This window comes from Convolutriloba macropyga, chromosome 2, assembly GCF_964194025.1.
Source record: "Convolutriloba macropyga chromosome 2, txConMacr16.3, whole genome shotgun sequence".
Classification (NCBI taxonomy): domain Eukaryota; kingdom Metazoa; phylum Xenacoelomorpha; order Acoela; family Convolutidae; genus Convolutriloba; species Convolutriloba macropyga.
Window position 1 is genome coordinate 20,827,657 of NC_134469.1, and position 26,651 is coordinate 20,854,307.

General features: G+C 34.9%; 1 protein-coding gene across 3 annotated transcripts in view; it reads right to left on the minus strand.

Moving 5' to 3' along the window:
* LOC142357847 (unconventional myosin-XV-like) overlaps positions 1–26,651 on the minus strand; it is a 163,282-nt gene that overhangs the window by 134,134 nt on the left and 2,497 nt on the right. For all 3 annotated transcript variants that reach the window (XM_075409359.1, XM_075409363.1, XM_075409353.1), the window contains 9 exons: positions 25,541–25,690; positions 21,620–21,732; positions 21,008–21,082; positions 20,495–20,603; positions 20,084–20,187; positions 19,671–19,848; positions 14,727–14,999; positions 4,981–5,259; positions 4,733–4,864 (listed from right to left, as the gene is read on the minus strand). In XM_075409359.1, the coding sequence (XP_075265474.1) occupies positions 4,733–4,864; positions 4,981–5,259; positions 14,727–14,999; positions 19,671–19,848; positions 20,084–20,187; positions 20,495–20,603; positions 21,008–21,082; positions 21,620–21,732; positions 25,541–25,690 (1,413 nt within the window). The remainder of the gene's footprint in view (positions 1–4,732; positions 4,865–4,980; positions 5,260–14,726; positions 15,000–19,670; positions 19,849–20,083; positions 20,188–20,494; positions 20,604–21,007; positions 21,083–21,619; positions 21,733–25,540; positions 25,691–26,651) is intronic.

The following is a 26,651-nucleotide window of genomic DNA, read 5'->3' on the forward strand; positions in this document are numbered from 1 at the left end:
GAAAAATAGCCACTACTGACCGCCATTGCTAACCCCAATTGTACAAAAAAAAACAATTTTAGAGCTCACTTTTTTCTTTATGTATTGAAACAAACTCCTCTTTCACAAGGAAAAAGGTAAAACTACCCACACCAAGTCAAAACGATTTCACGCAAAATGTTAAAAGATTTGTTATGGTACAGCGAACCAAAAATTTTTTTGACGACGAAAAGAAATTAGCAACCCCTCTGACAGCCGGCTGAGAAAAGGAGGGTGGCTATAAAAACGAAAAATATTTATCTTGATTTTTGTCGAAGAATGAAGCTCATAGTTAATTTTTCGCATTTCGTTTGCCAAAAGGAATATAAATGAACAAATGCGATATTCCTTAATTACAAGAAATCTAAAAAACAATTCTTGAAGGGAATAAAGAGAAGAACAAACATTTTTGAAACGGCGCCTTCATCATTTTGCTGGTTTTTCTGGCTTCTTGAATAAAATTAGTTGTGTGCAAACTAGAACCTCTATAATAGACTATTTGATTCTAAGAAAAAATTAGTGCTTTTAAATTTTTTTTGAAATTGATAAAAATAAAGATCGAGAGTTTTCTAAAGTGATTTAATTTTGAAAACTTCTGAGCCCTCGACGTGCAGACGACCTCCCTTAACTCATTTGAAAATTGATCTGATAAAAGTTAGCGACGAGAAAAAAAAGAAAATGGCTGGCAGATTGCCAGAAAAGAGCCAGCATAGCTTCACATACCTGCAGTCGGGAAAAGATAGCAGAAGAAACAGACTACAAAACGTATGTAAATAATTTTTTGAGATGTTATATTTTGATTCAGAATCTGTTTAAGTTATTGCTGCTTGCATTTGCCGCCCTCAATCACACTTCGACTATAGTGACATGCACTTGTTTGACCTAATCTCTTAAAGCGCGGCATGGCCGAATTAAAGCACGGTAAAGCCGAATTAAAGCACGGTAAAGTCAATTTCAGAGTGAGGAAGTCATTTTTGAATGAAATATTTCACGTGTGACCAAAAACTTAACCACGCGAACGAACAAGAAACTCTCCGCTAAGAGTGAAAGCTGACGTCATTCACGCAACTTTGTTGAAATTGCATGAACGAATGATTAAAAACACAAAAAAGTGCCAACTGTTTTGATGTCATTTTGGAACTGAACCTACTCCTGTTTCGTAGTGAGACGACACAGGAGTTAGTATCAATACCAATTAGGACTTATGCGTATATCCCGTTTCTATTTCTGATTTCGTTTTTTTCACTGACTCTGTACATTTTTAATTGCTTTGCAGAGCAACTGCTGTGTTAAAATAATTTTAGCAGAATGAGAAACGATTGAAACTAAAGTCAGAGAAGTCAAAAAGTAGTCACACAAAAAGTTGAACAAGCTGTGAACTAAGGTACCGCAAAAATGTTTAGTACGACTAAGTGAAAAAGGTAGCACAGGAAGTCCTGACGCACAATTCAAAGAATTTTTATTGAATAAACAAAAGACTAGATTTAGAACGGACTACGAGTGAATTGGGAGAACTATTTCCAAAAAAAATAAGATCAAAAAATCTAATGAAAAAGAAAAACAAAGTTAAAATGCCGCATGTGAACAAAATACCACAAGCAAAAAAGGGAAAACTGGTTCAAACAAAAAAAACCTATGCATAGATTGAACTATGAATGGATTGGGAGAACCATTTAGAAAATCCGATCTAAAAACTCGAACAAAACAGTAAAAATCAAAGTGAAATTGCAGCATGCGAAAAAAAAAATCACTAGCGAGAAAGCGAATTTTTGTTCAAACACTGTTTTTTCACTCTACTTTTAAATTAGGGTGAAAATATTACACGCCGCATAACACTCGCTTCTTCGCTCCACTTCTGTTACGGCGTGACCAAAATCACTACTCCAATTTGAATTCAAAAATCATGAAATTGTGTGAACAGATATTTAAAAGAAGACAGCGCCCCAAAACAAATCAAATTCTTTGCACTGTAAAAAACCAATAGCACCGCAATATAGCTCCGCTCAGCTTACAACTATAAAAAGAGCGTCAGACGAAGAAACAAAAAAATCAAGAGAACCACAATACAGCTCCACTCAGTTTACAGCTTCGAATCTATAATAAAACGATTACGTGGTTGATGCATGTAACATACCCGGCAAATTGCCGTAAAAGAGCCGCCGTTGATTCCCATAACTCTATTGGGATTGAAAGAAAATAAAATACCAAAAAAAATGATTTTTGTATAAAAATATTTTAAAGTGCGATTTATTTTGATGTCATTTCGTAATTGAACAAACTCCTGAATCTCAGTGAGACGCTACAGGGTCTAGTATCAATACCAATAAGCACTATAGATAGTAACTAAAACTTATGAGAACAAAGTCCAAGTACCGGGCATCTAAAAATGAGCTTTGTGGGTTTATCCCGTTTCTATTTCTGACTTTGATTTTTTTAATACTGACTCTCTTCATTTTGAAGAATTCGAAGTTAAAAAACACAACAGGACAAGTCCTGACGTACAATTCAAAGAATTTTCATTGAATAAACAGAAAAACTAGACTTACTATGGACTATGAGTGAATTGAGAAAATCATTTAAAAAAATCAGATCAAAAAATTAAGAAAAAAAAACAGAAAATCAATGTCAAAATGCCGCATGTGAACAAAAAAACCACTAGCGATAAATTAAAATTTAATTCAAACAACAAAATTAGGCCTAGAATGAGCTGTGAATGGATTGGGAAAACCATTTAGAAAAAAATCTGATCCAAAAATTGAAAAAACAGTAAAAATCAGAGTGAAATTGTTGCATGTGAACAAAAAACCACTACCGAGAAACCGAACTTTCGTTCAAACACCGTTTTCTCACTCTACTTTAAAAATAGAGCGGAAAAAATTCACGCCTCAAAACCATTCGCTTTTTCGCTCCATTTCCTGTTTCGGCGTGACCAAAATCACTACTCCAATTTGACTTCAAAAATCATGAAAATGTGTGAACAGATCTTAAAAAAAAGACAGCGCCCCAATACAATTCAAATTCTATGAATTGTAAAAAACCAAGAGAAGGCCAATTATAGCCCCAGCTATCGCTGTGCGGCTATTAAAGAGCAATCAAACCACGTATCAATATTAGTCGTTCTTCGTCAATTTTGGCTAGTTAGCACAGATATATTGATACAAGTATGTTCTTCAAGAATAAGATGAAAAATCAAACATTTCAGAACACAGACCCCGCAGTTGATTTGGAAACGACTCGAAGTGAATCCATTTAAACGCCATCCAACTACTCATCAAACAAAACGTGCCCTCATTATCTTGAAACAAAGTCATGAAACAAAAAGTAAAAACAATAAAATCAAATCTGTTAAAATATGATAAAAAATCTGATCAAATTTTGTTATAAATTGAGATCCCAAAAAAACTATCTCTGCCAAAATTACTTCATCAAAGCAACTAGTACTTACAATAACCACTTATGTGAAAAATGAAAAAAAAATACTTTAGGCTCAAATTATGAAAAAAAAGCTCTTAAAAACAACTTTCACTAAAAAACTGGAAAAAGTTAAATTTTTTAATATTTCAAAAAACATATAAATCCAAATAAAAATTCCCTTCAACCAATAGGGTATCCAGATGCTCGCAAAACAATAGGCAAGTCATAATAGGCAAAGAAACTTAGCTGAGAACAGAAAAAAAAACGAAAAACTGCAAAAAAAATTAAGAAAAACAGTTCCAATTTTCGCCATTTTTTATCATATTTCTCAACAAAAATATTTTTACCCAAAAAACTGTAACCAATTGCTATCATAATATTGCTCAAGTAGATGGGGATTCTTCAATACCCCTTCGAGCCAGTAAAACAAAATAATCGTCAAAAAAACGCAAAAATTAGCCCGAAAATCAGCAAAATACATTAAAAACCACCGCATTATCATGAAATTCATAAGAATTTCCAGAAACCTTCAAACCACTACCGAAACCAGCCTAAAATTAAAACAAAATCATAACCTAACGTCTTAACGAAAATAAATAAAAAAGTGCTTTAAAATAACGCACGTGAACAAATTCCGCTCGCTTAGAGAAAATTTTTTCACACATCAATTTCTCGCTCTCAAAAACAGCGGTATGAACAAAAACAACTCTCTTTTCGCCCCGCTCTTCACTTTTGTTCAGCACCAAAATCACTCCAAATTTTTTCACGCGTTTCATTTTCCGCTTCCAAGATCACTCCAATAAAATTGATTAAAAAAAGGACTTCTCGAATACTCCTCTTCGAGTCGTAAAAAAGACAGCGCCCCAATACAATTCAAATTCTTTGAATTGTAAAAAAATAGGAGCGCTATAACAGCCGGATGAGAAGATGAGGGCGGCTATTAATAACAAACATTTACAAAACAAACATTTACAAAACATGCCATTAGAAAAACTTTTAATTGCTTAAACACAAAAAGGAGGTTATTCAGTGAATTAAGTATTTTAGTAATAATACTTGCTTATATCTATATATTTATAGTGCTATAATTATATTACTTATTGTACTTAATATCTGGCAGGCTACAAAGTGAGCCGCATGGCTCAGTCGCCTGTCCCATCCACGTCATTAAAAGTCTTGACAAATTATTTCTTTCATCACTATTTTAGCCTTTATCGGCAATACTAGCTTGCAACAATCTCCTAACTCGCTATCAAACTACTGGACTTCAACAGATTGAATATAATACAGTGAGACAAACCTGGGGAAAGTTGCTTTGGTCGTCCAGGATGTGCATGATACCGGTTGGTTTTTTGCTCATCAGCTCAATGGTGGTCAAGTTGTCACTGTAGTCTAAACTGTGCCAATCTATTCTCTCTCGCTGGTACTCCGTCTAATCACAAAATACAGGTCAATAATTAAAACAATGCCATATTCACAGTTTTATGACAATTCATTTATACGGGGGAAAAGGAAACAAATCCTGAAGTTCTAATGTAAATCAGTCACCTGTTCAGTTTTGAAAACACTCCGAATAAACACTTGCTGCAGTGATTCATTTGCGTAGTTTATGCACAGTTGCTCAAAACTGTTCTTCGGGAACACTTCGAAGCCAAATATGTCCAGTAGGTTGACTGACGGGGAGTTTAAGGTGTTGCCGACCATATTGTTCACTTTCTGGACTAGCCATTTAAACAGCTGCGCGTACAGCGCCTTCGCAATCCCGTCCCTTGCTTCAATTGCCTCGTAAATTGAGAGACAAGAGTAGATCCTTTCATCTTTGGTTTCCTAAAAAGAAAAGAAAAACAATTGAATCTTGAAATTTAGAGATGCTTGCCTTGCCTATCATACAATCACCCTAAGTCCTAAAAATACCAATTCCTTGAAAAAGTGTAATTAATTCAAAGTTAAAAGGTATTACACATGGAATTTTTCCTTTTCCGATGCTCAAAATCGGAAGCAGTGGTGAGAGCAGGTGATATATGGAAGCGCATAAAGTAAGCAGAACAAACAAAAATTGGTCAAAAACTTCTCCAAACATTTTCACTTTGAGCGGCAAAACTGCTCAAAGAAAGGACCACAGAATTCTCGACTCTGTTAATGTCTAATTTTCCAAAAAAAATATAAGCAAAGATTATTTTCCCCTCCGTGATGATCTGACTGGAAATTTCAATAAAAATTTCACGCTGAGTGGAAAAGAATGTTCACTTTTAAACTAAAAGTTATAGCAAAATGTCGAGGTGGAAATTATTACATCCAAAAGTAAGTATTTACTTAAGTAAAGTAGTGCCATGATTTAAACGTTATTTTCATTTAAAATGTTACCAAAGTGGTAGCATCCATATTAACTTTTCAACTAATGCATGAAAGATAAAAATCACCAAATTTTCTCAAAATAGCCATGAAGATATCAATTTTCAAAGCGGGTGATAAAAAAGATCCGTCAAACTATATACAAAAATTTTTGTCAGTATTAAAATCTTTGAAAGACCATTTATGACCGCCATTTTAAGTTATTACAAATTAATGCTCAAACAAATCAGAAAGTCGGTTTTCAACAAAAAAGCGCTGTATACTGCTAAAACCATGAACTTACTAACGTCGGATGAGTTGCTCTCGAACGACAGGCGGGGTAATTTAATTTACAGGAGGCGTAGCGTAGAAATGTTTTATGGGTGCGAAATTCCAACCCCAAAGGGGTTCAAACCAGCGAACTTAAGGATAGCCCTCTTAACACCTAAGCTACAATGCCTACAATCGTTCGCTCGCAATCACTTTTATATTAGCAACATTGTTAATGCAGACAAAGGAAGGTTCCACTAAAATAAGTGTCAAATCCGGCTAAATTTTGGGTCCTCAAAGTTGTTTTGGTCATTTGGGTTTTCTGCCACATTTTTCTTTTCATGAAATTTGTCACAAAATACGTTCTTTATGTCAATTTTCACTGTTTTTAGTGCAAGCTTATTTTTCCTCTGCGTGATTAAATTTTGGTAACACCTGACCTACCTCACTACAAAAATCATTTTCCCTGTCTCTCAAACTGATTTTTTATGACTATCAATGAAAAATACAATGCCAACTGAAAATGTCATCCTAATTGGAGGATATTTGAGTGCTCAATCAAAATACCAGATTGCAACAATTAGTTTAAAAAATAATTTCTCCGGAATTAGAAACTAATGAAGCTAATTTCTGGCAATCTGTCAGCTATCTTTAGGGTTTTGATTAGCTTACGACGCAAAGTGGAGAATTATTTTTCTGAAATTTTCATTTTTCTTTCGACTGATGATAACTGCTTTCGACTGATGATAACTGATGATAATTTTGTGATAGAATATAGGCGCAACTCTGTCACCGATGCAATATGCTAAATTTTTCATGGTGGCTAACACTATTGAAAATGTTTTTGTAAAAATTTGTCATATTAATACTGATCATAGAATCGATAGGACCCCTCTCGAGTTGTTAAACAGTAAACCAAACACTCATAATGCAAAAATGTGGATACTAAACTAAACTTTGTAAGCTCTTATGAATTGCTTTGAGGCCATATAATATTGAATATTTAAAATTATAAGCAAAACTCTTCTCTTCAAACCTTTTTCTAAACTTTACTGCAACTTCTGCTCATATATGCTCGTTTCAAAACAAATTAAACTCAAGTAATGACAACAAACCGCGACTGCGCTCAAAAACTTTCCTTGCAATGTTAACAAGAAAATTGTTGCATTTTTTCAACTGCAAAAGATCGTAAATTAAAAATATTTAATTTCAGCGTCAAGATTCTTTCCATTCCAAATTGCAAAACGCAGGTTAATAATGCACGACAAAATGTCTAGAGCGCAATATTGGTTTTTCCGGGAGCAAAATAGTTAGGCTTTAAAGTCATAAACAAGCATCTATGAGCAAAATTTTGGAAACAGATTGAAGAGTGCTTCTAAATTTCAAATAAAGCCACAGAGATGCACAAATAATAGCTCGCACAAACAGCAGCCAAAATTATGATAAAGCAATCAGCTCTTTAAAAACCAATGAAACAAATTTTAAAGCAAACTCCATAAAATTTATGAGGAACAATTAGACTCACTGACCTTTTGTGTAGCTGAACTATTCAGATATTGACCAGCATTTTAAAAAAAAACACGAAAACTAAAAATATTACGTTGTTTGCATTGTGAATTTAGGCATGCATAGCTCATTTCGGCGAGATAATGGGATTGAGGGGAAGTTGAATGGAATTGCTGCCGAAACTTACACAATTGCGCTTCACACTATAAACGTATGTTCACTCGGCAAATTCGATAGTGCATGCTCAAATATTATTGAGGCTCTTAGACAACTGCTCAGACACTATGCCAAATGGGCATCATCGGTTTCTGATTGTCAAGACGAAAAGCCACAAAGTTGTTGGTCAGAAAACTATCAGTCCAAAAATCGATTGGTAGGAAGCAAAAAGACACAAAAATACAAATGGGCCTAATATAAATGCTACAACGTTTGCATGAAAAGAATGCATTAAACGTTTAGAAACTTTCTCTCATATTTGGCGTTAGTTGATTTTTAATTATAAAAATGAGCTGATTTGTTACCTATTCTGTGACACCTGAGACAATGGCGCAATGATGGTTATGTCGGCAATCATTGACATCTATTTTATGAATTGGCAATAATCACCTGTAAATTTTCTTGACTAAATATTACAATTTATTATTAATTTCCTAATTATTACCAGTCAGTAAAGAATTTTAAATGTGAGGGCTTTCTCATTGTTTGCTATTAAAAACTATCAACTTTCTGAAAAACTATTTTTTAATATCTAAGGTGCCTCATACAAAGCTGAAAAAGTCTGTTTTAGGAGTTGACAGACGCTAGACTACTATTAGTACCATGGTTGGTATTATAAACGAAACATTCTATTTTGACTGGCACAAGGCCAAACATTACAACTATTTCCCTGCAGAAGCTGCAATCGCAGAATACTGTTGATGAGGAACATGTTCTCAACAAAGTATCAAACCATCAGGCCTGCGGTAGAAAGCGCAAATGACAAAAAAATATCTAATAGTATTCAAAATTTAGTTGAACGAAAAAATCAAAGAGCAAAAATTACAATCAGTCCCTGCCTGAAAGTTGAAAAAACTTTTACGGATAAAAAATAACATGTAGAGAAAAAACTTTTAGCGGTGACAATGACGTAAGCAAAAACTTTTAAAAAACAAAACCTATATCGTAATTCAGAAAATATGCCCAAAAAAATTTAGCAGAATATTAAGAGTTCAAGGAGAAAAATTGCAAACATATTAAACCCCAAAACTGTATTGTATTATCAGAAAAAAATGACTGGTAAAGCTAAATAACTGCAATTTGCAGATTGACAAAAAGCTTTTTAAATAAAATTTTTAAAATAAATTAAACAGACTCAAAAGACACATTCAGAAAGCAGAAGTCAAAATAATAGAAGGCGAAAGCAATGTAAGAACCGAAATCGATTCTTCAGGACCATAATTGCTACTTTATTGCTACAGAATTTAATATTAATTTAAATATTTACCTTTGTAGGAGGAATCTTGATGCAACGAATCCAATCTCTAGCAAAATTCAAATATACCAGGAAAAAGACTGAAAACAAAAACAACTTTTTCACATGAAAACCTAGCCCCAAGAAATTTATTGGGTAGTAAATATCATTCATACCGTCATAGTATCTCCAGTAGACTAAGAAAAGGTTGACTATTAAAAGTCAAAATCAAATAGAAAGGCTGAGATCAATAAGTTCAAAACAAAACCTATATGGTAATTCAGAAAATATGCCCAAAAAAATTTAGCAGAATATTAAGAGTTCAAGGAGAAAAATTGCAAACATATTAAACCCCAAAACTGTATTGTATTATCAGAAAAAAATGACTGGTAAAGCTAAATAACTGCAATTTGCAGATTGACAAAAAGCTTTTTAAATAAAATTTTTAAAATAAATTAAACAGACTCAAAAGACACATTCAGAAAGCAGAAGTCAAAATAATAGAAGGCGAAAGCAATGTAAGAACCGAAATCGATTCTTCAGGACCATAATTGCTACTTTATTGCTACAGAATTTAATATTAATTTAAATATTTACCTTTGTAGGAGGAATCTTGATGCAACGAATCCAATCTCTAGCAAAATTCAAATATACCAGGAAAAAGACTGAAAACAAAAACAACTTTTTCACATGAAAACCTAGCCCCAAGAAATTTATTGGGTAGTAAATATCATTCATACCGTCATAGTATCTCCAGTAGACTAAGAAAAGGTTGACTATTAAAAGTCAAAATCAAATAGAAAGGCTGAGATCAATAAGTTCAACGCTAAAATGCATAGCAAAAAGAGCTAACAATTTCTGTTCAGAAAAAATCCATTAACAAATGGTGCAAAAAATGCAAAAAAACTCCAGCAGAATGACAAGTAATTTCCAAATTTTGGTCTTGAGAGTTCATCAATTTCATTGAAACACCTTTTCTAAATGAAAATTAAAAACTTCGCACAAACAACAGAGACTCATTGCCATAAATTAATTGCAATAGCACCTAATTGACATCCCTTACGGAGCACAGACAATCAAAGCGAAATTCGAATTTCAAAATTAGGAAAAGTTAAAAAAAAAGCTGAAATTTCTATATAAAAGAAGTTAGAAAACAAACAAAAATAGCTCATGAGAAACAGAACACAACAGTTAATAGAAATACTATACTACATACGCTGATCAAAAAAATATTGACTCAAAGATGCAAAAAGAGAATTTATTCTGGAATAACCAAAAACATTTAAATTTGGCATGAATGAAGTGATCTGGCCCTTGAAACGCATTATTGAGCCACCAAATACTCTTTAAATTCTACTGCGGTGAGTTGGCGTTTCCAGCACCTACTATAGAAAATTGCTCCAAAAATAAATTAACAACAAGCAAAAAAATAACACAATTGACAAAACGTTTAGACTTATGCTTTTTCTGCCACAAAAAGCATTCAACGTAGAAATGTTAATTAATCAACTGAGCTCAAGAACAAAAAACTTCTTTCGCTAATCAAAAATCCGATCACATAGCAATTATATTTTTTTTTGCTTTAAGGTAGCAGCATCAGAATGCAAAAGCGAAAAGCCGTTAACAAAAAACATAGCTGGCAGATTGTCAGAAAATAGTCGATATTGCTTCGTAGATGTGCAGTCTCAAAATCATCGCAAAAAGACAGACAAAAAATTCTTTTCATTAAATGCTGATACGTAATAATTTGAGTAAGAATCTGTTTGCTGCTTCTATTAGTTGCTTATAAATAACTTCAAATTAGAGTAACACACACTCAATTGATTTTTTTTGTGAATAAATCACGCGTGGCCAAGAAATTAATCACGTGAAAGAACAAAAAAACTCACTCTACTAAGAGTGAAAAATGACGTCGCGCAATCAATTGAGTTGAAATTGCATGAGCGAATGAACAAAAAGCAAATTTGAAGTGATTGTGACGTCATATGGTCGTATCAAAAATCTTGTCGACGAAATAAAAACCAAGGAAGGCCAATCGTAGCCTCAGCTATAACTACGAAGAATGCATTGGTTTTCGTAGTTGCTAGTTTCAGCATAAGAAACTTATCTCGATCCGATCCGGGCAAGAGACGTGAAGGCCGAGGAAACTAGCCGTGATTTCACGCCTACACGGCAGAAATAGCTGAGGGCGTAACGAAGTGGAGTAAGTATGACGGGAAAATGGAGGTTAAAAACAAGATTTGCAGGCCACCATAACACTAAATAATTTTTAAACATAAAAGTTCGGCAATCACGCAAAAAGTTTGTCAGACAGAAAAATTGACAGTATGAGAAGTTGCAAAAAATAGCTGGATGACTCCGGAATCGTATTGAAATAACACCTAACTTAAGTATCAGCCAGGTACTCACTTAAGGAAACTATTCACTTCGAAAAGCTATCGAAGCGGAGAAGAACGGAGAAAAATGATCAATCACAACCTGATAACTTTACATAACTGTTTATTTACATAATGTAACTCCAAAACAATGATTTTCATCAAATGTTTCTATATGAAAGCGTCTTGTACAATCAACGAATTAACATATAAAAAACAAAAACTGGGAAAATCTAAAACAATGATATCTTGATATAAAAATTGGCATGTTTGTAACTGGTATAAAATAACAAAAAAATGTTAAGATTTTAAGATACCATTGTCGGACATAGGCGTCCAGAAACTGTTATAAAAAATAAAGGGAAAAAATTGGCGATTGTATAACTTTTCAATTCTTTGAGAGTAAAAAATGTTTTTTATTTTGTCAAAAAAATGTTCTATTTGTCCGCAAATTTATTGGATGCAATTAATATGACGAGTTCAGCAGCTCAAATGGAGTACTAAAGGCGTAATACCAAACCATTTAGGAAGCATAGCCGGCAGATTGCCGGAATAGCTGCGAAAGAATAGACACGCCGTATAATAGAGATTGAAAGCTAGGTAAAAAACATTCAGCGATAAATTAATAAAGCTTGTTAAAATTCATCCTGCAGAAGCCTCTTATTAGGGACCTTTACTGCACATATGAGTTCCTTTGACCTTAAACAAATTCAAATTAAACTTAAGTTTTAAAGTGCAAAAGTCATTTTATTGACTGAGGTAAGTCACTTGTGATCAAAATCTAATCACACAAAAAACTTTTGCTGAAGAGAGTGAGAAATGACGTCAGCGCGCAAACACCGTTAGTAAGAGGAAGAAGTAATTCAGAAAATTTGACTGTTTCAGCTTTGCTGTGTGAACAAATGTAGAACGAAAAAGAGCGTCAGACGACGAAACAAAAAAAAAACCAAGAGCACCGCAATATAGCTCCGCTCAGCTTACAGCTTCGCAGCTATAATAAACTATTGCACTTTGATATCTTGATGCATGAGAACAATTGAAGAGGTCATAAAGCGTCAAAAAGTGTTCTAATTTGTCCCACAGTTTCATTAGATTAGATAGAAATACAGCTAATTCAGCCTCTAAATAGGATAAACACACCCGGCAGATTGAAAACAGACTCCATTGATTCCCGTAACCCCGATAGGCATTGAAAGGACAGAAAAAAAACAAACCGACTGTGCTCGGAAGAATTGTTCGCGAACGACAGGCGGGTTAATTGAGTTTAGGGGAGGTGTGGCTCAAAAATTTTCTAAGGGTTCAAAAACGTCGACCTCACAGGGATTCAAACTATCGATCTTCAGGGTAGCACTCTGACATCTTAACCACAAGCTACAACGGCTTTGATCTTCAACCGGTTTACAATTAGCAGCAGACAAAAATGAATAAGTGAAGTGTGAAAAAGTCACTTGAGAAGTCTAGAACAAACGCGCAAAACGAACAAACAAACGGTGACGCAAAAATTTTACCAAAAAAGACTAACATGTTTCAAACTTCGTTTTAGAGAAAATAAAACAATCAACTAACTGGGGTGACAGAAGGCGGTTAAACTTTTGAGACTAAGATGCGCCCTTCACACATTGAAATTGTCTCCTCAGATTAGTTTAGGCGAATCGCATACTTAGAGACCAGTAAAGCGGTGACTCAAAGAGAGTTACTGGGGCACTTAATTCCCTCCGAGTGGTACCAGTTTATCCCATTTTGAGGACGAAACGTCATAAGGTTCAGACAAAAAATGGGCGACTTGAAAAATGTCATGAAAAAACCACAATACTAATATAATTGCAACAAACTTTGTTTGAGAGCAATTAAAGACAAAATTGATTTTTATACAAAAAATTTAAAAGTGCGAACCATTCTGCCGTCATTCCGGAGTTAGGCATTCTGCTGTTTCTTAATGAGGGGATAAAGGGGCCAGTATCAATACCAATAAGCATTAGAGATGAAAACTTAAACTTAAGAACAAAGTTAAAGTAGCGAGCATCAAAAATTGGGCTTTATGGGTTTATACCGATTCTGTTCTTCATTTCGTTTTTACGATTCCTTTCTTTTAGATTGCTTCGCTGAGCAACTGCTGTTTAAAAGCTGCTGTTTACGTGATCATAATGAGTGACGTATATAGCTAGTCTCGAGAAGTCAAACAGAATTCAAAAAAAATTTTGAGCAAGCTGTAACTAACGGTAAAGCAAAAATAACTTTTATTCGACGAGGTAAAATAATAAAAACCGCTATTATAGCCGGCTGAGAAGTCGAGGGTGGCTAATTGTAAGCTTAATACTCATACCAATTAGCCGTAAACTCGGAGCAAATTTGAATTTGATAACAAAATACACTGGTGACTTATGAAAAACGAAAAGTAAAGCGGATTTTTAAAAAAGGAGAGCGCCTAAGCCGTGAAGAGGTTGACTGTGAACATTAAACTTCATCCAGTAACATAGTATCAAACCCTAGAGGGAGTTTGGTGGCTCTTGAGGCTAGAGAAACCTGAAAAAAATGTCAAACATTTCAAATAACCCAACAAAAATCGCAAGTTTTATAAAAAAAAATTGCTAAAACACGTGATATTAAAAAGTTGAAAATTAATCAATGACAAACAAATTTTCCAGTAATTTATTATCAAACCATAACGAAACTTTTCTGACCCTTGAGGCTCAAAAAACCTAAAAAATGACTAAAAAATTGAAAATGGCAAAAAATTGTCAAAAATATGCTAAAATTCGTGATGTTAAAATCTTGCAAGACATTCCATTTAATCTAGAAATTATACAGTAACCTATTTTCAAACCCTAGAGGAGTTTTCTAGGTTTCTTTGCTCTAGAGGCTGAAAGAACTTAAAAGACAAAAAAAATTAAAAAAACTTGAAAAAAAGACATAAAAAAAGACAGGACTAATATAATTGCTACAAACTTCGTTTGAGAGCAATTAAAAATCAACGATGCGACTCAAACTTGCCTTTGTATCGCTGCTTGTCAATTAAGATTACGTAATCGTGTCAAATCTTAGCGTAAAATATTTTGGAACAGTAATTTGATGCGACAAAATCTTTAATTGAACAAAACGAAGCTAAATTTGAACATCACGTCAAATATCAAAGTTCACAAAAACTTTGAACCTCGATAACTCCTCGACTCAAAAAACAAGCAAAGTTGAAAAAAATTGATTCTACGCCTGAACGGCTTTCTGATAATACCACTCACAGCTCTCTATGATGACTAAATTAAATAGTCCAAACTGAACAAAAAAACCAGTTGAGCATAGTTCCTACCCCCCCCCCCACTAAGGTGGGTTTGGAAAACATGGCCGTGCCCTCATAATTCACTTACCGTTACTCTGTACGTGATGTCATCGATTAGATCACTCGGCTTGACTTTGAGAAGAGAGGAAACGGCGTGCACATAGGAATCTTCACGTATTTTAGCCTCTCCTTCTTCTTCATTGGCATAGAATGTAATATTTCCCAAATGAAGAATTGCTGCTAGTATTGTGAAAATTCCATCCTGCTCTGCTTGTGATATGCCTAATACGTCCATTGCAGACACCAACCTTTGGAAGTCCTCAAAGTCATTTTTGCTGGTGCAGCTCAAGTCTTTGCCACCCTAAAATGTGCACACTATTACATAATTTTTTCTAAGATCGGAAAAATTTATCATTGGTTAATGGGAGATATGTGTCAGGAAATGAGCCATTTTAAGTTACACGGCCACACTGTCGCTTCGATACAAATTCGGACACCGCAAATTCATATTTTAATAACTATTTAGATAAAAGCGCGCAAAAAACAGTTAAAAAAACTGGATCGCAATCAAGCACCGACCAAAAATAGAAACCAAGACTCGAGACAAATAAAAACTACTATAAACGCTTTAGGTCTGTGGTTTTGATTACCAAGAAATACAAACGAATTCGTAGATTTATTTAAACCATGTTTTAGCAAAAATTCTACTCATAAATTGTCTACTGGAACGTTTTACAAATATTTAAAAAATCTCAGCAGTTATTAAATTTCTAGATTTAAGTCAGGCGTGAACAAATGAGGCACGCGCACATACACAACAAACAAATAAGCAAGAGCGTGAGAGCTGCAGATCATTAATATGATATTAAAGCGGTGATTTAATACCACCTGAGTAAAGAGACTAGCTGATATTCGTTAGGCTGAAGTTAACACGTAATATACAAATTGAGTATTATCTTCAGTTTACGTTGCACCTACCACTGCTGATTATTATTAGACAACTTTAATTGATCAAAGGCTGCTTATGATAAGTTATTAAAAAAAATCTTTCGTACGACCATCAGGTCGTGTGAGTACATTACCACAGACAGTGTAAAATAAAGAATCAAACAAGCGCGCGTTATAAGTCTGGAATTTATTCGTGCATCAAATTACAAAAGCCGTAAACAAAGAATATCTAACATAACCTACTTATGTCGGACGAATTGATGTCATCTCAAACCACGGGCAAGGCGTTGGCTTTGATAGTTGCTAATTCCAATTCAGGTAACTTCTCTCAATCGGGGAAAAACGGGAAGGGGAAGTAAGAAACAAGCACACGGACAGTGCCCCTTTCCGCCGTGATGTCATGCGCACATGGCAGAATTAGGAGGGAGTGGCGAAATGGGGTACAGAAAGGTGGAAAATGGGGGTCCAAGAATTGTTGGCACCTTAATCTATAGCTCTTAAGCAACTTCAGTGAATCGCTTATTTGGAGGCTAGTAAGGCTCTAAGAGAACTACTCAGTAACTGAATGCCCGTGGGCGAAATCAAGATTTTTCATAGGAAAGGTTCGGTGGCCAGTCGAAAAATTGGTCTGACGGAATAATCGATGGTACGGAAAATAGCTACAAAACTCCGGAATCGACTTGGAGTAAAACCTGACTAAGCATCGGCCAAGTACTCACTTAAATAAACTATTCACATCCTCAAACTATCGAAGCGGGGAAAAAAGAAAGAACATCAGAGCAATCAGAAACTGATTTCTGTGACATAAATGTCTACATATTGCGACTTCAAAACAATGATTTCCAACAACTGATTCGTTGTGAAAACGCTTTGTATATTTACTGAATTACCATTAAAAAATAAAAACTGGCAAAACGGACATCAGTGAACTAAAAAAAACTAACAACAAATCTGTTAGCACTTCGGTCTACAAAACCCTCTGCAAAAGGGATATCTCAAACTATTCTTCAGAGATCATGTAAAGTTGAAATCATTTCATCAATTATTACTAACACGACAGAACACACATAGCAACAATGACACACACGGATAAAAAACCATTCGGTAAAATGACACAAAAAAATACTCGATAAACAGTAGTAAAATCTGGCCTGTCAAACGTTTGATTGCCTTCCTTTTGTAACACAATCCAGAAAAACCTTCAAGAGAGACATCTGCAACCTATCAAAATTGCGCCTTGACGCCTAATAAACGTTCAAAATTGGTCCCAAAATGACAAATATAGCCGGCAACAGGCCGACGTTAGACCCGCGTGACGCACATTTGGATTGAAACAGAAAACAAAAAATTAAGAGATAGATGTTGAGAGAATTTCACCAAAAGTCAAAGTCTTCTTATTTGGTGCGCAAATTCTGCATAAACGGTTAGACTCTGAAATCCAGGTCAATTCAGCTTCCAAACTGATAGCTATTAGGCATAAAACTAAAGTCAGCTAGCAATCACTTTATTGAACTTTGATAACCTAATGCACTATGAATTAATGACCGGGCTTCATATGTTTATCCCGTCTCCTTTGATTTTGCTCTTTTGACCTTGACCGTATTCACTATATTGCGTAATTCAATGCGTGAAAGAATTTAAAATCGATTCAGTTGAAAGAGTGAAGTAAGTCAAAAGTCATACGTGAAAATCGCGACTTACGTAAAACGAAAAGCGTGATCAGAAGCTAAAGCCAATTAAAAAAGGAGGGCGCCTAAATAATAGCCGTCCCGAGGCTGACGGCGTCTATTAATTATTTGATATATCGGAGAAAATTAAATCAGCCCCAAAAAACCTAAAATTTCATTTAAAAAACCGCAAGCGATCAACACCTCGTACGTCTATCTTAAACCACATAGCCGGCAGATTGAGGCACATCGGGATTGGGACAGAAAAAGTAAAGAGATAGAAATTGAAAGAATTTTTCCCTAAGTTTCAGATTCGGTGTGCAGTTTCAGTTAAATTCTTATTCAATACTTCATTCAGCTTCTAAAATAAAAAATATTTAGTAAATGTCAGCTAGCAATGGCTCTAATGTGAAAAGGCTCGACTTTCGTAACCAAATGTACATCGGATTAACGCCCGGACATTATCCCCTTACTTTTGACTTTGACCGTATTCACTTCACTGCACACTAAAATGCGGGTTAGATCTTAAAATCTACTCAATTGAAACGGATAGGGAGGTAAGTGAGTAGACAAATGTGAAATCCTGACCTACGCAATACGAAAAACGTGATCAAAAGGAAGAGCGAATAAAAAAGGCGTGCGCCTAAATAATAGCAGTTAGGCGCACACAAGCAGACGATGAAAACAGACGCAGGGGAGCTCAAACAAACCAACTGATTGATGTCTGGGAGCTCAAATATAATACAGCCTGTTTCATTCGGGTGGTTGGGTGGAAACTAACTAAATTAACACAGGAAGGGGCTTCAAATGACGTAATTAGAGGTTAATATATGCCACTACTAAGATTTAAAATAAAAAAAATCACTCATTTTGCACTTTTCATTTCAATTTTAGTAAACTGTCGCCAACTTGTGAATAGGAAAGAAATTTAGATCACACCCAACGCAAGAAGGGGTGTATAAGTTACTCAAAGTCAAAACAGTCAAGCAAAAATTTTGAATATCAGCAGCAAAACAGAATAGATGCAAACATCTAACGTAGCTAAATATCGTTCGAAGCGAAAATGAAAAACATGCAGACAAGTACTGACCTACAATTCACAGAACTTTCATTCAATAAACAAAAAATAGACCTAAAATGTTCCGACGAATGCATTGAGGAAACCATTTAAAACATCGAAAAATTGAAAAAAGTTTGAAAAAATAATGTCAAAATGCCGCATTTGAACAAAAAAACACAAGAAAGCAAAAAAAGCGGATTTTTGTTCAAACACCATTGTCAGAGTCACACCGCAAAACCACTTCTTTTTTCACCACTTCCTGTTTCAGCGTGACCAAAATCACTACCCCAATTTGACTTCAAAAATCATGAAAATGTGTGAATAGATCTTGAAAAATCAAAAGACAGCGCCCCGATTCAATTCAAATTCCTTTAATTTTAAAAAGGAAAGGGCCTAAAAGTTAGCCTTTGAGAAGTTGACAGCGGCCATTAATAACATAGCCGGCAAATTACTGCAAAATAGCCGCAATTGAGCCACTTAACGCACATTAGGATTGAAACAGAAAAAGAAAATAAGAGATAGAAATTGACAGAAGTGTCATAATTTTTTTGAAGTGCAAATTCTGCATATTCGGTAACATTCCAGAAATTCACTTATTTCAGCTTCCAAAACTGAACGCTAATAAGCATAATACTGATCCCAGCTAGCAATCTCTTCAATGAACCTTGATAACCTAATGCACTATGACTTAATGATTGGGCTTTATATGCTTATCCTATTTTTTTTAACTTTCAATTTTCCTATTTTGACTTTGATGCTTATCCTGTTTCTTTTGATCTTTCAATTTTGCTATTTTGACATTGAGCGTATTCACTACAAGGCGTAACATAATGTGTGAAACAAATTGAAATCCATTCAATTGAAACTGTGAGTGAGGTAAGTCAGAAGTCAAGCTTGATAGTCATGATTTGTGTAAAACAAAAAACGTGATCAAAAGGTACAGCGAATTAAAAAGGAGTGCGCCTAAATACTAGCAGTTGAGAGGCTGAGGGCGGCTATTAAAAAGTAAAACAAAACAACCCTTCTCTCTTCCCTCTGCTCTTCAATTTTGTTCAGCAAAAACTGAAAATCACTTTGAATTTTACATTGTTTCACAACCACCCGGCTGATTAGAAAAATAGCTCACCGTAACTCTTAAAAACCGGACAGGACTAACCAGGAGCCAACCGAGTCCCAGAGGAAGGCCAATTGACTTCAGAGAAAAAACTTTACCTTGTATCACAATTCTGATAGGTGCAGCATTTACTGGTCTTAATTTTAGACCACGCGATGACCTCCAAAAGTCAATGACTCCCCAATTTGTAACTATGATGTAAACCAACTCTGGATTCCAGTCAACTTCACAGATGTGGCGTACCTGGTTGAGATAATGGAAGTAATGAGGGGTTGATAGTCCATATTTCGACTTCTGGTTTTCACTCATTCCACTGAGCATCTCGTAGAACACGTGATAGTTCCTCTCGTTCATAGTCTGATACACAATCCTTGACTTCTCCAAAAGATACTCTTTCAGCTGCGCTCCCACTATTGCTTTACTGAAACAGAGCTCAATACAGTGCTTGTAATCGCTAAATCTGAAGCTCATAACAGATCATTACACCAATCATGAAATCAAAATCGAACACAGATATCTCATGATTTCAGCTTTGTTTGCAGATATAGTAAACCATTATCCGACGTTTTGATAAGATAAGCAAAAAGAAAACTTCATTTTCTCTGCATATTTTGTCTCACTTGGCCTCTTTACAATATTAGCGAATGCGAACTTACTCGGTTATCTTTATTTCCATGAATTTGCCAAATCTGGAAGAGTTGTCGTTTCTCAGTGTCTTTGCATTGCCAAAACTTTCCAACAAAGGGCTGCTTTCCAATAACTGAAAAAAAACTTTTTCACTGAAGAATGAAAACCCGAATTTTCTCCGAAATGCATTTTCCAAGTTTCAACATCACTGCAGTTCAACTATTTGCACTCGAGACAATCCCTATTTTCTATTGAAATTTGAGTCTTTTCTACGTAACCGAGAAACCAATGAATTTGCTGTCATTATCTGCACCGAGCTAAAAAAAAGTTCTGTCTTTAGGGCTTTGATCAACTGCTAGACTTCTTGTGACCAACTTTCTCGGTATAATCAATGCGTGATGTATAACATTGCATCTAATAGAAGTCAAGGCTTTAATTACCCGGTCTGATATGAGTTTTCCTTTGGACAACTTTCCCTGTAAAGAGACACTGGTTAAGTATTGGAGAATCAGTTTCGTACTTTCCGTCTTTCCAGCCCCACTTTCTCCGCTAAAATATAAAAACCAATTATCATTAACAAACCAAAAATGTTTTCTTCCTATCTGAACAGAAACACAAGTAATTTCGTAAAAATTTTGAATGAATCAATGTGGCTCGTGTTTAGAGAATAATAATAAACCATCTTGAAAAAGCTAGGTATGAAAATTGAAGAACACGGGACTTGAGCGACGCGCCGGGGATCCCCAAAGGTAAAATTCCGAACAGTGTGTGATACGATTAATGAATTTTGAGAAAGTATGAAAAAGGATTGTCATAAAATACAAAACTTACGGAAAATACATGTTTCAAATGTATAAGTAACTTGCCCTTCAAAAGATGAGCAGTTTGAGCTTTGGAAATAAATACCACCTAAAAATCCTGCTAAAGCTACGCGTACATGATAAACAACGCACCTGACTATGATGACTTGGTCTTCTCCTTTAGAACAAACATTGATGTACGCCTCATTTGCAACTGCATACAGATGTCTAAAACATTATTACAGCGCTCGGAAATATTTCCCTTCATCCGTCGATTATCACCAATATTTAATAATTTTGAGCCAAAATAATGCTTTATATTATTTGTAATGAACCGGCCTCTCTTAATGAGACATGTAAACCATTATAAGGGCAGGAACGGTCTATTCAAGGTGTATGAAAACAAAAACGTTCACTTAAGTCTCATGGTTGAATTAAGCAAAAACGATCGGAATTAGCAGATCGTTCGATCAGCAGAAGCAGCAGCTTGTGGACTTAGAATAGCCAAGTAATTGAAACTGACTATATATCACAAAACCACGAGAATCTTACCCCTAGGATTGTAGGAAAAATATACTAAAATTCGTTCGATATAAACCCTCCAAGGTTTTATTTCTCATATAGATTTTTTTTGCAGATACTGCGAGAAATGGAGAACTTTTGGTTCAATACTAATGGTTTCAGCACTCTTGGCTCCACATATATTTGGGGAAAGATCTCAAATAAAACACTTTTCGATTATACGAATCTTTTGAGAGTACTTACGGTGCTTGGTTTCCGAGTATCTTGTCTCTATATCTCTCGATTGCTCTGTTGCCATATAGGTCTTTGATAAGTCTGTACGGGTTAACAGACAACAGGATGCTGCCTATGTACGTCTAAAACAAAGAAAAGGCTATTCAAAACTACACTTGCCGGTTGATCGGTAACAGCTTCTTTTCATTTTTAAAAAAATGCCATGTATGGTACGCATGTGCCCCTTTATGTGGCGGGCGCCGCCCACATGGATTAGTTGCCAAAGAATGTTGTCTGAGAAAATAAATGGTCACCTGATGATTAAGAACATCACCAAGAAATTGGCATTATGTTGAAATAGTAAAGAAACCGAATCACGCATTTCGAAACAGTTGCAGCACACACTCACCCTATTACGTGAGGAGGAATAGTATTCATGCTGCAAGTGACTGCAATGGTCTTGTAGACCACCATTATCAAAAAAACCAAGAAACAAGAGTTAACTAAGGCACAAAAAGTTATCAGATCTTTGAATAAAAGAACTTAACAGTTAGAAAAATTCTTTACCTTAAAGATTATTACTCAAGGAAAACATTCAACAAAAAATTCTGTATAAAAACTCGTATTAGGAACCAAATGCCAAAAAAATGAAAACAAGACACACTTTAAACCCAGATAACTTTTATAGTAAATAGATATCAACAAAACCAAACTGACCATGCACAGAACACTTTTATGATACCACTAATGCAACGAGCATTTAATCTCAGAGGCGCAAAAATTGGTTATTGACAAATTTAGTTCTAAGAGAATCAAAGCATGGTCCAGACATATGATGCCAGAGGTAAATAAAATCAAGCAGGCTGTCCTTCATCGGTCATTTGCGACCCCCTTATTCTGTAAAATACACCAGCAAAATGTTTATTTTATTCAATTTTTGCCGAGGCACGAAATTAATGAAAGTTTACCCAAAACAAAAATTAGGTTTACCCACAACTTTATCGAATATCAATATACTTAATCTTTGCATAGAAAATAGCAAATCAACTTTCTTGCCTATAAGCACCTAGTAATCAAAGCATCACACATTTTCAGAATGCTTCATGCGTTGATTAAAACAGTTAATGAAACGTAATTGAGTTGGTTGGGCTTGATAATTTGTTAATTAATTGAAAAAATGTTGGAACGCAGTATTGGTTTGCCGTTTATCAATCTCTTCTTAAAAAAATTTACGAAAAATTGAACTATAGCAAAATGAAATCCAAACAAAACCCAATTAACGTCCGACACAATTGCTCTCGAACAACGAGCGGGGCAAATTAATAAAGAGGGGGTGTTGCGTAAAAGTTTTACCAAAAGTTCTCCAAAAATACCGACCCCAAAGGGGTTCGAGTCCTCAACCTCCATGAGAAAAGTCTGACATATTAAATACTAAGCTAATTGCCTTTGCTTCTCATCCGCACACTATAGCTTTGATCTAAGCAAAAAACTTTTTCAGAATGAGAGCAACTTAGATCATTCAAAAATGAACAACAAGCGCGAAAAAGTCTGTCAAGATGTCAAAGAAAATTCTAGAACAAAAGCTCAAAACCGGTCGTGATAATTTTGCATAAACAAGACACACACGTTAACAAAAACTGCAGTAACCCATTTTTGCTAGTAGCTCATCTTCCGGCAGAACAAGAGTTCCCATTGAACCAAAAGATTAAAAAAGTCGAAAAATGATCAAATTGGAAAAAATTGCAAGGCATAAAATGTTGATAAAAATGTGATATCATCAAAATTATTCCACACCAGAAACTATTCATTAACTCATTTTCAGTAACACATACGTTAACATATCTTTAAGCCCTTAAGAAGTGGCCCCTAACAACCAAAAAAAACAAAGAAAAAACCCAATATCAGTTGAAAAAAGCCCACTATCAGTTTGTGTTTGCGCAAAAAGTATAGATCAAAACACAGATATAAAAACATTTGCAACAAAAAGGCCGTGGTGAAAAGTGGCAAACGTGAACTGTAGACAAATCTAACAGAAACCTTAAAATGAACAAAGAAAAGAAAAATTTTACGATTTTGTGCCCAACTAACAAAAATGGCCTTTCTACCTTGAATGTAGAGCTTTCCAACAACTTCAGCAATCTAAACACTTGAAAGACTACTGAAGCCAGCGTAAGGCTTCGATGTTATCTCTATCCTCTCTATTCCGTTTCCAAAGCTCAAACTGATGGAAAATATACGAAAAGTCCTGAATTAGAATCCGAAGAGTTTAATTAACTCATGACCAGACAATTAATACTTTTACAATATTAGGCTCAGACATGCAAGCTATTTATTTTTCCAATATCTAATATTTAAAGAATTACTGATAATTACAACGCTTTACAAAAATTTTGAATTACCCATCCTTAGAAAGAGTATAGAATATAACAACCTTGTGGGAATAAATGACAAAGTAAAAAAGCAAACAATTAAAACGTAAATATCAAAACAGTTTAACACAGTGGAGTTGAACTAATAATAAAACTACATGCCAAAATCCAAAAACGAGAGCATACTATAAAACTCAAGAAGTCAAACCATCTTTCAGCAGTTCTAATGGCTGAAGGGCGACGGTAGAACTACAAACGAAGGCAAAATTCTTATATTTACTCAAACAAGTGAAAAACAAACGCCATCTGGCACTGAAAACGTTAGCTCAAAGATAGCGCAGATATATCGAAAAAAATACGCATCATTAGGAGGCCAATGTGCCCAACAGAAAAGACTCAGAAATCAAATACCATTTTCCTGGAAAACTTTGGAATTATAAAACCGATTGCTATGAACTGAACCCAAGAACTAAAATTACTCATTCCCCGTAGGCAATCGCAAAAAGCTGTCATTAATAGATTGAGTTTAAGAGAAGACAAAAAATTCAATCAATTTTTGTAATAACTCAAAATTTCCAAAAGCTTTTGGAAAATGAAAAAAAGTTTCAGACACAAACTGAAATAATGCACGACCAAATTAAACCTCAATAGCAACCAACCTATGAGACCTGTCCCTAGTGACATTAATGTACACTGTGAAACAAAAATACAACTATTACCCCCAAACTCCACAAATAATTTTCGAGAAAAAATAGCGTCAAAGTCATGAGAAGAATTAGCTATGAACTCAAACCATTCATCAGGTTTATCTATAGCTCACTGGCAACCACAGAGACTGGTCATTAATGATATTAAATTATACGACAACATAAAAAAGGGGCAATCAAAACCTTAAAAAACTTTATGGTAACAAAAAATGTCAAAACCGCTAAAAGTATAAGCTCCCCGTTGATTGAAACCAGGCAACTGCAAACAGGCGCAATTAGAAGAGATGTTATCAAATTAAACTACCGTACGTGAAAAATGATCATCAAAAACAGAAATTTTGTTCTAACACCAATTTCTCACAACATTAACGCTTTTTTGAAAACTAAATTGTAAAAGCAAATTGCCGCCCGTGAAAAAAATTGCTTTCAGAAACCTAATATTTGTTCAAATACCAACTTCTCACTCCACTTTAAAGGCACTTGGAAGAAAGCACACTTCAAATCTACTTCCTTTTTCGCTCCCTTTACTACTTCGGCGTGACTAAAATCACCACTCTAATTTGACTTCTCATTAACGGCGGCTATTAATAATACTAATCCCTACGTCCTCTCAATAAGAAAAAGGAGGTGCGAGTATCAAAATAAACCGCACTTAAAACAATTCGTTTGTTTAAATCTAAATCGCTTCACGAGAATCAATTGCCTATTTTCCTTCATGCGCTAGGTATGTCTTCTTTTTCTTCAAATCGTGTTTTGTGCTCTGTTTAAAGATGTTAGAACTTTCAGTGCCACACACAGACTGTCACGAGCTGTGTGTGGCACTGTTAAGTTCTATCATGAACTCACGGTCTTGTTAAGTTCTATCATGAACTCACATAGATCTGTCCAATCTCGAATCTGAACATAATATTCTGGAGGATGGATCCTGAGTGGAGATCTTTCAGGTGAACCATGTCATCCGCTCCATAGGGTTCCGGTAGCTTCTCGCGAGATGCCAAAATGGTGCGACCTGGAAGCTGAACTCTCTAAACATGTCAAAACATTTTTCAACAGAGAATTTAATATCTTTGGGGCCATAAGCCAGATATATGTATTTGGAAATAGGTAAAATTGAACAAAAACAAATATAAATTTAAATAATTTTAAACCACAAACATTGACAGCAAATAGCCGCGATAGACGCTTGTGGCCTTCCACGGAAGTGAAACAACTAAAGAAATAAGATAGAGAGATCGACCACCAGTCCTTTAAAGACCACTAGACTTTTTGGGTTAGATTCGGACGATCAATTTTATGACACATACGGTCTATAAGGAAAAAGCCCTAAAAGAGCTTTTTCAAAATTGATATTCAAAATAAAAACCTCAAGACTAATACTCAAGAATCAGGGCATATAAGTTTTGCACTACTTAGATGCGCACCATTGATCTTCAACGATCAATTTTATGACACATAAGGTCTATAAGGAAAAAGCCCTAAAAGAGCTTTTTCAAAATTGATATTCAAAATAAAAACCTCAAGACTAATACTCAAGAATCAGGGCATATAAGTTTTGCACTACTTAGATGCGCACCATTGATCTTCAACAAGTAAATGTTCATAAAATTTAAAGTTCCATAAGTGAGTTCAGAAGACACTTTTTTGAGGGAGGTAAGTCACGCAATTAACCTAAAAGCAGAAAATGACGTCACGCACACAAATTATTACTGCAAAGCAGAAGTCAGTGAAAAAGTCAATTCCAAGAAGTCATGTCGTAGGAATCATCGATGGAGACGACGAATTAAAAACATAGCAGGACAAGCCCCAAAATACAATCCCAGGAAATTGATGGGAAAAATAGAAGTACTCTACTTGACCAGCAGATCAATTGAACAATGCCAGCCAAAACACAAAAATTATCCCAAAAAAATTGAGAATCAAACAATCAAACTAAACAAAAATATACTCATTGCTAAAACTCTTGAAGCCTTTACCCCGGAGGCAAAA